This window comes from Mesocricetus auratus, unplaced genomic scaffold (genome assembly GCF_017639785.1).
Source record: "Mesocricetus auratus isolate SY011 unplaced genomic scaffold, BCM_Maur_2.0 Super-Scaffold_100010, whole genome shotgun sequence".
Taxonomy (NCBI): Eukaryota; Metazoa; Chordata; class Mammalia; order Rodentia; family Cricetidae; genus Mesocricetus; species Mesocricetus auratus.
In genome coordinates this window covers 33,539,091-33,551,404 of record NW_024429194.1, presented here as the reverse complement: position 1 = coordinate 33,551,404, position 12,314 = coordinate 33,539,091, and the positions used below count along the sequence as shown (strand labels likewise).

General features: G+C 54.0%; 1 protein-coding gene across 1 annotated transcript; it reads right to left on the bottom strand.

Annotated features, from left to right (window-relative positions):
* Window positions 1-1,427: 1,427 nt before the first annotated feature.
* On the bottom strand, window positions 1,428-7,733 carry Ihh (Indian hedgehog signaling molecule). Its single transcript, XM_040753294.1, has 3 exons — window positions 7,124-7,733; window positions 4,485-4,746; window positions 1,428-2,868 (listed from the first exon to the last, which is right to left on the bottom strand). Exons 1-3 carry the CDS (start codon window positions 7,436-7,438, stop codon window positions 2,210-2,212), a joined length of 1,236 nt encoding a protein of 411 aa, XP_040609228.1. The 5' UTR covers window positions 7,439-7,733; the 3' UTR covers window positions 1,428-2,209.
* Window positions 7,734-12,314: the final 4,581 nt, after the last annotated feature.

The following is a 12,314-nucleotide window of genomic DNA, read 5'->3' as shown; positions in this document are numbered from 1 at the left end:
TGGCCTAAGAGGTAAACTAGAAGGACACAAATCTCGCTTCCACCCCTTGAAGTGTCATCTCCAGGGTGTTGTCATTTGGAAAATGATGACATTATTATATATCACATGGGGTTGTTGTAAGAATTCAATAGGCAGCAAGGGTAAAGTCTAGAATACTGCTTAGCAATAGTCTTCATTAGATGACATTCTGTGGGGACCTAGGGCACCACTCTCCAGGGCAATGATTATTTGTTGGTTTGTTTGCTTGTTTATTCTGTGTCAAGGTGTTATGTAGCCCCACCTAGCCTGGAACTTCTAACAATCCTCCTGCTTTGTCTCCTGAGTGCTAGAATTATGGGCAAGTGCCACCATGGCCAGATAAAAGATGTTTATTTGTTTTGTCTGGAAGCAGAGTCTCATGACATAGTCCAGATTGACTGCCGATTTTCAATCCTTCTGCCTCAGCCTCCCAAGTGCTGGGATTAAAGGCAAGTGACACCTTGTCCAGTCCAGGAACAGCAATTTGTGTGTGGTTTTTCTGATTTCCTTGCTGTTCTCTGGGTACCCTGCCTATTTCTCCTCAGCTCATCTGATTCGGGCAGGAAAATTTGCCTTATGTTAGAGGACCTGAGTGAGGAGTGCTATTCTGTCTTGGCAATACACTGTGTCTTCTCTAGAACCGCAGCACTTCTGTGTGGTGGTGTGGTTTGGAATGTGAAAGCTTGGTCGTGGAACTAACATCTTTCTTCATGATGAGTTCTTACCTGAATGGACTGTGAGAAGGTGGGGCCTAGTGGAGCTGGCAGGCCATGGGATGAAACCTCAGAGACCATGAGACAAAAGAAACCATTTCTCTTGTTTTTCTCAAGTAGTTCTTCCTGGTGACAAAAAGCTAACTGGCAACCACAGACCATTCACCATTGGAGCTATGAAGACAGAAACCTGGAAGTCAAGAGCATCCTTTACACAAGCGGCCCAGGTGATTGTGATGGTTGACAGATGTTAGTTTAGGGGCCTCTGACTTGTCCAGGGAGTCAGAATGGGCCGCCTACAAACATGAATTCCACATGGGCCGCCTACAAACATGAATTCCACAGACTCTTTTCTTTTCATACTTCAGTCCATTAGCAATAGAAAACAAGTTTAAAAGTTGGACTGTCTTTGAGAAGGTTCAAGACAAACAGGGGAGCAGCTTTCCCTAGGGCATAGTATCATGGTTCCGGGAGTGTGACACGACCACAGATTGGTTACCTCTGTTCTGTCTCTGGCACAGCCATGTTTAGGAAAAACTGTAAAAGCCCTGTCCCATACGCATCTTGCAGGTGAAAAGGGCTTGTAGTGAGGCTGGGAGCCCTGAGGTTTGACCTTAAAGGAAGGCACCTAGACCACCCACGCATGACTGGATCTAACTGTATATTGGCCCCAGCTAGCATCCCGGATTCCATGGCTCTAACAACTTAAATAATTTTTTATTACAAAACAAAGAAAAGACCAAAACATTCCCAACATTCTCCCATGGGTTTCCCCCTCCATGCAAATAAATAAGGTGAGGGAGACAGACTGGAGGAGGGGGTTGGGGGTTGTGGTTTAGCAGACAAGGGAGTTTAGCCTGGGCAGAGGTGGCAAGGACACCCAGGTTCCTCCCCTAGTCCCAGGTACTAGGGTCACAATGCCTGGAACAGAGACTCTGCCCATTGACAGCAAAGTCTGGGGGATGTGTCTGGAGGGGAGTGGCCTTCTGAGAGGGTCGTGTCTCAGGCTGGCCAGGCTGGCTGTGGTCTTTCAGTTCTGGGAGGTAATGAGTCTAGCCAGCTCCCCCGCCGGCTCCTAGGGAATCTAGCAGCGTCAACTGAGGTGTATGAGGTGTAAGCCCACCTACAGGCAGACTCTCTTCACACTGTGATCAGTTGCCAACAGTGAAGTCCCAAGCCCAGGCCTGAGAAACACTGGGGTAAGCAGTCCTCCCTCTGCAAGGAGGCGGCGTGTGAAGCATCGAAGTGCGAGTGAGCTGGGGGATAAGCAGAGCCTCATCGGCCCCTTATCAGCTCAGTTCACATCCACCACTGCACCGAGATGAGGGCGTGGGGCCCATCGTGACCTGGTCAAGTCTCAGTGGTGTCTCCACTCTGGGCGGAGGATGGAGACAAGCGTCCTCAGACAGGTGCCTTCCTGGTGAGGAGGCCTTTGGATCCAGCATAGCAGTTCCAGTAGGGCAGTGGCTAGAGTCCTCTCAGCTTCCTGTCCCAGACATGCCCAGTGGATGGAAGCTGCTGTCTTCCAGTAAGAGACGCCCCAGGCGGTATAGCAGATGAGGGTACCAGTGAACCCCCTCACTTGGGGTCCAACTGCCCCATGCCAAGCTGGGAAACAGTCTCAGGGGCCAGAAGGCCAACTGAGCCAGGTGGTGGTCAGCCACAGCTGCAAAGCAGGAGGCCACCACATCCTCCACCACCAATGTCCCATGCCTTGTGAGTGGAGCATAGGACCCAAGGGCCACATGGGTGGAGACAGCTGCCACCCGAGCTGGCTGTAGGCCTGGCACTCCTGCTACCAGCACATATTGACCTGGCTGTACATGGCTGGCAAATGTGGCCCGGAAGTGGGCTGCTGGTTCTGTGTGATTGTCAGCAATGAAGAGGAGGTGGGCAGGGGTGAGTGCCAGCCGACGTGGGGGGTCCTGCGTCTCGATGACCTGGAAAGCTCTCAGCCTGTTTGGCTCTCGGTCCAGGAAAATGAGCACATCACTGAAGGTGGGGTTCCCATCCTCCCCCATGGCCAGCACCCGGTCTCCTGGCTTCACAGCTGACAGGGCTACACGTGCCCCGTTCTCTAGGCGCACTTGGGCTCCAGCAGGGAAGCAGCCACCCGTCTTGGCAGCAGCCGAATGCTCTGTGGGTAGAAGGGACATGAAGGTGTTACTGCTGGATGGCCACATTCTCAGGTACAGTGCCCCTCTCCCAACCACCCTACCCAGGGGAGCTGCTCTCGTTCTTAGAGAAACCCCTTAGCATTATGCCTCAGCCTCTCATGACCCATCCAAACTCATATTATGATCATCTGTTCCTCTTCTCCCCGGCCCAAGCCCTGGCCAATGAAAGGAGCACACTGGGGCTCTAACACAGGTGATGTCCCCATCTGGTCACATCCTGATGTAAAGCAGCCAGGGCCTGGAGGTCAGCAGGGCCATTGGCTACTAATGGGCTGACCCCAGGAAAGCTGCCATCTTGTGGGAGTGGGAAGTTGCTTAGCTTTGCTGGGGTCTAGATGGTCTGTTCTACCGCTTGATCAAATATTTCCAAGAGATGGCTCTCCCGGACTGATGTTCCAAGTACTATGACAGAGCTGACCGTTTGAGTCTATACAAGGCAGAGGAAGGCCAGTCCATGGAGAAAACAAACTCCTGAAAACCCTCAGAGTGAGTGCTCAGTTACTGGCAAGGGCAAGGATCCTCATTCCCAGTTCATGTGTTGGTCACTTATGTAGGGACTGGACACAGTGGCATCAGAAGGTGGGATGGAAGACAGTGTTTGGTGTCAGAAGTGATGAACAGAAGTGACCATTTGGGGAGCAGGCCTTGGGTCAGTGTGTTAGATGAAGGTGGATATGATTTTAAGTACGCACAGTTGGAAGGTCGGGTTGTGGGCCGGGGTTGTTGGTAGGATCACCCTTGTGACCCCAGGTGGAAAATTTACCAAGAAGATCTAGTGTGCCAGTCTGTGTGTGCTCTACCATACAGTCCCACGCAGAGGGCGGAGCCTGCAGCCAGCTGAGGCGCAGAGGAGAGTCGTGTGAAACTTTCATGAGAGGGTTAAGTGTAAGCCATAGGGACACTGGTGAGCCTGGGGACGAGGGGCAAGGCTCCAGTGCCTGCCAGTTCCGATCAACAAGGCGGCCAATCTGGGCAAATCCACTTTATTGAGTCCACTTTATTTTGGGCTTTACCCCAAAATGTCCAGTTTCGGGGCTCTGGGGAAGAGGTTGGGGACGCCTGCGCCCCACTGGGAGGCCTGACCTGCATCTGAGTGATAGGTTCTGAACCTTTGGGCTCCTGGTCAGGTATACTGATGTCTGGACACACTGGCCCCACGCCCCGCCATGCCTTGTTTTGTATGGACCTGGATTGGGGCAAAGGGGGCCGGGGGGGGGGAGGGGGAGCGGTGGTGCCTGCCAGCCTGGCTTCCTCCATCTCTTCAGCTTGTTCTGTCTTGCACTTCCTGTGGCGGTCTCTGGGCTGTGGACCACCACATCAGCACTCAGTGGCGCAGGGATAGGCCCTGTCTTTCTAGGCTCCTGCCGCGGCAGGCACTACCGGACATGGGAGGAGCAGGCAGTCCAAAGCAGCTGCCGGGAGCGCCGCTGCCTCCGCCTCCGAAATCCTTTTCCCTCGGTTCCCCGCCTCCATCCCCTGGAGGCCATCTTCACCTTCTTGGCCCTAGTGGGCCTTGTGCTGCCTGCCCATGCCCTGCGGCCCCGGCCCCGGGTCCAGCCCCCCGGCAGCGGCTCACCGGACTTGACAGAGCAATGCACGTGGGCCTTGGACTCGTAATACACCCAGTCGAAGCCGGCCTCCACTGCCAAGCGCGCCAGCAGTCCATACTTATTTCGGTCGCGGTCTGAGGTGGTGATATCCACCGCACGGCCCTCATAGTGTAAAGACTCCTCTGAGTGGTGACCATCTTCGTCCCAGCCTTCGGTCACCCGCAGCTTCACACCCGGCCACTGGTTCATGACAGAGATAGCCAGCGAATTCAGGCGGTCCTTGCAGCGCTGCGGAGAGGAACGGAGCTCAGAGTTAGGGAAAGGGGCCCTACCGGGATGCAGGTAACAGACAAGGTTCCGCCAACTCTCCCACAGCACTCAAGGGACTTGGAAAACTTGGGAGGACCTCTGCCCTTTTCCCTCAGGAATAGAGGACTCTAAATGCCTTCTCCTAGTCTAGCAGTCAGGAGTCCCCAGGGAACGAGGCCACATAGTGGCGCCACATATCTGGAGGGCGCATGGAGTTACGCACCCCCAGGGGACTCTTCTCCAGTCCGTGGAGTTCCGCTTGGCTCCCTCTCCCTGATTAGCGTTTGGTTTCGCCACAAATGTAGCCATGCTTTTCCAGAGTCGGGTTTCTCGGTTTTACCTAGGCACCAATGCCTGGAGGGGCAGATTGTATCATTCATTCTACTGCCTGCGGGCTGACCTGCTAGGCATGCAAGGCCAAAGGTGCCCAGTAGGTGTCACCGCAGCCCCAGAGCTGAGGCCACCCGACACGGAGCCTCGCTAGCACGGCAGGTGCAGACCCGGCCAGCGTGGGTCAGGGGGTGTGTTGGAGGAAAATTTCAGGTCTATTTAGATCCCTCCAGCAAGTGCCACATAAACATTCCTGTTGGGACCTTCTTTTGAGCCCACGCCTGCCCAGGCTTAGCTGGAGATACGACAGGCAGAGAGCCAGTACCCTGCCCATCTGACTGGGACAGAAAGTAACCCCCCACACACACACCCGCGAAGGACCAGGGAGTTCTCACACCTCCACCAGGGTGCACTGCCCCTATTTAGGAAAGGGCCAGAGAAGAACCCGAGCCTTTGATCTCAAGAAACCGGCTCTGAATCTTCAGGATCTTCCTTGAACAGAGTGGGGGTAGAGCTGCGCCCTCAGACAAGGATCATCAGTGGTTGCCTCTTCAAGGGTCCTGGTCCTTCACCCAGGGGACCGTGCAGTTGACTGAGGGAAGGGAGTGGAGTTCTCACCCTCGAGGAAGGGACCCTCCACCGAGGTGAGGTGCTAGGCCCGCCAAGTATCAACCTACCTCTGCCCCGCTGTGTTCGGGCCCCACAGACCCTTGGACTTAGACTCCCAGGAGCCAACAGTGACTATAACCCAAGGCCTAGTCAGTTCTCCTGACTGCGCAGCCTGGCTTGGGGGTGCTGACCCCCCCCCCAGAAGGTAGCTCTGCGAGCTCCTTCTAGATACTCGTGGTCCCGTCCTTAGACCTCATGTATGTCTGTCTGCCTTACTAACCAGCTCCCGTTCGACTCTTCCCTTCTACCCCCTCCTTCTGGTACAGAGCCTGGGCGCTCGCTGTCAATGATTGCCCAGCCTGTGGCCCGGATCCTTATCTGCATTCCTCGGCGCCCAGCCCGGCCCGGCCACCGGCCAACCTTCGGCCCCGACATCGGCCGGCCGGCCCCGGCGCCAGGGCGCATGCTGAAGGCCGTGGTTTAGCTGCTCTCTCTAAAGATTTAGAAAAGGGGCAGCCTGTTAACAGGGAATGAGCCGGTAGATCCCAGCGGGAAGGGGCATATGTCTTTCCCAAGGCGCACCAGGCTTCGGAAATGAAAGTGTGCGACCCTGATGTCTGGCGGAGCTGGGTCCTCCTCAGCGCATGGAGAGATAAATTAGCGTCAGCTCTGTTCCCGGCCTTCCTAGGCATCCCTAATCCTATTTCCAATCCTTTTTGTCCGTGCCACCAAATTCAAGGACTCCCCCAAGCTTGGTCTCAGAGCCTGGAGGCTCCAGCACCCCACCCTTTAACCACAACCGCGCCGCTCAACCCTCGCGACAGACACGTGGGCTTACTCGGCTGGTTCCCTTTCCTACCTCTGCCTCCAAACTCAACTTTCCCCTGCTACTCCTTAAGCCCAGAGCCAGCCAAGGCACAGCTCCAGGAGAGGGCAGCGCAGCTAATCAAGGGCGCGTGTGAAGGAAAGACCACGGGGTGGGAAGTCCCTGATGTCCTGAGCTTCTTCGCCTTAGGGGTGCCAAGTGGCTTTGAAATGACCAGGGCTGGGCTGTGAGAAATGTTAGGCCAGGAGGTTTGACGTGGTCCCTCGAGGCGCAAGAGGAAGCCAGGTTGAGGTACCTTCGAGTGCCAGATCTGACCTGAGCTGCGGGCAAAGGGGCTGCCCGCCAACCTGCTGAGCTGTGGGGCTTGCCAGCAGCAAAGAACTCCTCTCAAAGACATGGGCAGGATCCGGAATGCCAGCACTTGCGCGGGGTCCCTTGGCCAGCCCGTCTTGGGCAGAAAGACACCCGGGATTCATGAGTGCAGGTGCCAGGGGGCGTGCCAGGCAGTCGGGAAAAGGTGCCAGGCGAGAGGATAGGGCCGGGCAGGTGGCGGTGCTTCGATGGCGCGCTGGGAGGACGGATCGCTCTCACCTGGGTCATGAGGCGGTCGGCACCGGTGTTCTCCTCGTCCTTGAAGATGATGTCGGGATTGTAGTTGGGGGTGAGCTCTTTGAAGCGCTCCGAGCTGCGCGCGATCTTGCCTTCGTAGCGCCCGCTGGCGCCCAGGGTCTTCTCCGGCACGTTGGGGCTGAACTGCTTGTAGGCGAGCGGCACGAGTTTGCGAGGCGGCCTCCGGCGACTGCCCACCACCCGGCCCGGCCCGCAACCCCGCGCCGCCGGCACCAGTAACAGCAGCAGCAGGAGCAGACAGAACCGCAGTTGGGGCCGGAGCCAGGCGGGAGACATGGCCGGGTAGCCCGGGAGAGCGGCAGGCGAGGGCGCCTGGTGGGCTGATAGGTGGGCGCGTGGCTGGGAGAGCTTCGGGGGTTCAGGCGTCTGGGTGGCTCTTGGGGACTCCAGGCGGGGGCGCCATGGGCAACGCGGCGCGGCTCAAGGCCGGCGGGACTCAGGTGCGGGGCGGGGGCCCGGGGCCCTGGCTGGTGGCGGCGTGCTGTCCCCCTCGGCGCCTCGACTCTGAGCTGCCCGGCTCGCCGGCCGCCAATAAATAGGCCGGCCCGTTTGTTTTGGCAACGCGGCGACGGCGGGGGGCGGCGGGCGGCGGGGCTGCGGGCCGCCGGGCTGGGCTGGGCTGGCCGGGCCGGCGGGCTGGAGAGACCCGCGGTTAGCACCCCGGCCCGGCGGTCAGGCGGCTCGGACAGAGCGGGAGCTGCTGCCGTCTGCGGCGCAGCCCGGGGTCGAGTGAGAGGGGAAATGGAAGAGATCCGGGCTCGGGGCCCCGCGCAGACCGCACCCTATCCATGTCCCTGCCTCCTGCGCGCTCGACAGCGAACCTGCAGCAAGGGCGGCACAGCCTCCTCCCCCTCGGGCGGGCGGCCCCTAGGCTAGCCAGCCCTGTCCCGCGCGCTCCTTAGCCGCGCGTCCGCCCGCCCGCTGCCCTCTGCGCCCCCTGCGCGGCTGCCTGCGTTTGTCCTCCTCGCCTGGACGCGCCTCACCCCGCCCTGGTCTCGCCTCTCGGTTCCTCGCGGCTCCGGGGAGCCCCACCAGGCGCAAACCTCCTGGACAGGAGATGCCACCCCCACGGAGACCGCAACCCACGTCGCAGCCGGACACAGGGGGCGGGGGGCAGTGGCGGGACCGCACAGCCGCCTACGGTGTCCCCTGCGGAGAAGCAAACCCAAAAGCTGGAGGCCATTCATAACCCGGTGCCCCACCCTGGCCCAGGCAACACGCCCTCTTCTCAGCTTGGAGGAGCAGGGTTCTGTATTGACTTGGTGCACACCCCAGGACCCTATACCTGCCATGTACGGAAACTGGGAAACTGGAGTGTGTGTGTGTGTGTGTGTGTGTGTGTGTTTTGGGGGGTCAGCCTTGTCAATGGTCAAATGGGGCTTCTGAGTTGGAAGCACTGTTAAACGGGAGAGAGATGCAAAGGGAAAGGTCAAGACAGAACGGCTAAAATAGGGACGGCCACAGAGATGCAAGAGCACCGTGTGCCATCGGACAAGCAACAGTGCGTTCAGGAGCCAAAAGGATCCAAAAACCATACAGGCACCACACGCGGGTCACTCTATCCTACTCACAAATAAAGAGGGCATGGACTCTATAGAGGAAGTGAACGTGGGTTATACACTTTAATAGGACATTCAGGGAGGCAGAATGGCTTAATCTATGCTGCCAAAACAAGAAGAGGCACAAATCCCCACCACAATGTCAAATCATGTGTCGGTTGCAACATATTACACGAATTCAATAGTTAGAATTTAAAAGTTCAAGCTCCCTCCCTCCCTCTGACTCCCTCCTACTCCCCTCTCTCTGTGTCTCCCTCCCTCCCTCCCTCCCTCCCTCCTTTCCTCCCTCCCTCCCTCCTTCCTTTTCTTTACAGATGGAGTCTCACCTACATAATCCAGGCTTTTAGCTCTGGATTCTCCTGCTTCCACTTCCTGAGTATTGGGATTACAAGCGAGTACCACCATGCTAGACATGCTAGAGAGATCATGATGATTATCACACACACACACACACACACACACACACACACACACACACACACACACACACACTGTCTGCCCACCTTCCCCTACTGAAGGAGATCAGACTGTTGTTGCTGGTCTATATTTGAAGTTCAGGTAATTTGTTTTGTTCATTTGAGGCAGGATCTCATGTAGCTCAGGTTGACCCCTTGCTATGTAGTTGAGGATGACCTTGAACTACTGATCCTCCTGTCTCTGCCTCACAAGTGAAGGCTTTGTAATAGTTAAACAATGCCACTACCCCTTGTTCAAGACTCAGATCTCTAAGCACCAGAGTTGAGAGTGTCCTGAGAAAGGAGAATAACTCTGGAATATAAACATTTTGCACCCCCTCCACCTCACAGGCAAAGTCTCACTATGTAGCGCTGGTTGGCCTGGACTCTGTATGTAGACCTCCATCCTCCTGCTTCTGTCTGTCAAGTGTTAGGATTACAGGCATTCTCCATCACACCTAACTCCAAGATCTTTGAGGTCAAACTTTATCCCTACAGCTAAAGGTTTACTTTTCAAAGCTCAAAGTGGTAAAAATTAGTCAAAATGAGAGGCATGATTGCTAGGCTGACACATATCTCAGTGGTAGACATAAGCAGGTACTAAACATGAGTGAGAACCTGGGTTCAGTCCTCAGCACATACCACCCACCCGCCACGAGCAAATAGAAGACTTGGGACAGGTAAGCCTCCACAGTGTGCCTCTTGAAGGGCACATGCCTTCAGTCACTGCACCCAAGTGATCAGCCTGGCTGAGCGGGATTGAGTCTTAGAGAAACCCAAGCCTAGATAAGGGGGCAGCGCTCTGCAGGCACACCTGGTGCCCAGAGGCAGCTCTACTGAGTAAGAACTTCTTATTTGACATTAATCAGATCTTTAGACACTTACATTCAAAAGGCTAAGAGTTACAGTCTGAAAGAGGAGACACATGAAGACAAATGGCAAAGTGAGTAGATGCCCAGATATCAGATCCTCTGAAACAATCTCAAAAAAGTGTTGTGCATGTGTACAACATTGATCATATCCACCTGCTCCCATTTCACCCAATGGGAAGTCATAAAGCCTTGGGTTCAGTCCCCATTACTGAAAAATAAAACTGAAGAAGGGTGATGGGGTTCTCTAGAAGTGACCTGATACTCTGTTTGGAGACAAGATCTCACTGTGTAGCCTAGCCTGGTCTTGAACTGGTAATCTTCCTGCCTCTACTACCTTAAAATTATAGGCATGCATCATTATACCCTACAACTGGAGGCTTTTTGAATTCAAGTCAGGGCTTAAGAACTTGGATCATTGGAGCTGAAGAGATGACTCAGTCATCAAGAGCACTTGCTGCTTTTGCAGAGGACCTGAATTTGAGTTCCAGCACGGGTGTCTAACGCCCTCCTCTGACTCCTGTGGGCACTGCACACATGTGATGCATAGACAAACAGGAAAAATACTCATACACAAAAATAATTAAAACTTAAAAGAACGTAGAAAACTGTTTGGCTGCTGTGTTCTTAGCTGCTCAGTAGATGCAGGATGGCTTCTGAACTGAGCCAGTCCCTAAATGATACCAAACAAAAGCTAATGCTTTCTCTGATCATCACCAAGCTGCCGGCATTAACACTAGAGAACTGAGATGTGCCATTCTGGAGGCACCAATGGTCTGGAATATCTAGGTCTCGTCCTCAGGAGTCAGCATCAGTGACTGCCTCATCAGGGCACAGCGTACCCCAGGCTGGTGCTTGCTGCCAGGATTGCTCTGTCTTTAACACTTTAACACATCTACACCTCAATCATCACTACTCTGAAGAACAAAGAAAACTCCATTGCTTTAGAAATACAAGTTCTTCTCTTGCCCATAAAAGCAAAGTGTTGGAAGAGCTAAGATGGCTCTGTAGGTAAAACCTGACAATTCCAGTTTGATTCCCTGGACCGACATGGAGAAAGGAGAACAGATTCTCAGATTCTCACAAGTTGTCCTCTGATGTTCATATATGACACAAGCTATTGCTCTCTGTCTCTGTCTCTGTCTGTCTGTCTGTCTGTCTGTCTGTCTGTCTGTCTGTCTGTCTCTCTCTCTCTCTCTCTCTCTAATAAAATGCTTTAAGGCCAGTATGGTAACACATGCCTTTAATCTTTCATTTCAGCAATCAAGAGGCAGAAGCAGGCAAATCTCTTCAAGTTCAAGACTAGCCTGGTCTACATAGTGAGTTCCAGGTCAACCAGGGATGTGTAGTGAGAGACCCTGTTTCAAAAAATCAAAACAAAACAAAATGTTTTGAGAAAGGATTGGAAATACATCATAGGACCCAATAACTTAAACATCTGTTTGGTAAACTACCATGTTGGCATTTTTAGTAAATCTTACTTTAATGCTATAGTAGAAATACAGTATATTTACAGTATATAATGATATGTGTGTGTGTGTACATACACTATATAGTCTCATTCAAATATGAACTACATAGGATCCATGCTGCTAAAATACCATTTTTACCCTCACAGTTCTGCCATTTGACCAGGTTAATCCAGTTCTAAACCCAGTGGTGCTGGGGCCACAACCAGAGAGACTCCAGGAGTGCAGTAAGTCAAATGCTCTCTCCAGTGACTCAGGGCACAGCAGCTCTGATCCAGCAGAAACAGCACTAGACCTGGAGGGAGCAGAACATTGCCTTTGTACCTTCCGCTCGTGTGACCTTTCAGAATTTCAGTTTTCTCATTCATAAAATGAGAATAATGCCAGGCGTGGTGCTCCGTGCCTGTGATCTCAGCACTTGGGGAGCTGAGGCAAGAGGACCATGATTTCCCAGCCAGCAACAAAGCAACAGCCTGTTTCAAAAACTCAAAAACAAGAACAGAAAACAACTCCTACCTCATAGACTTGTTGAGAGGATTGAAAAATAAGCAGTCAAGGGTAGATGCTCTGTGTCACTTGCTTTTATTCTTCTCTTCTGGCTTCACGAGGGGTGGTAGCCATTCTCTGACATCTATACTCTTTCTACTGGGAATAGTTAAGTTTTGTATGCCCTGACAGCAGTGGTCATTAGTAGGTCCTGCACCTTTCTTTTTTAAAAATTAGTTGTGTAAGTCAGTCAGTGGTGGTGCACACCTTTAATCCCAGCACTTAGGTGGCAGAGGCAGGCGGGTCTCTAAGTT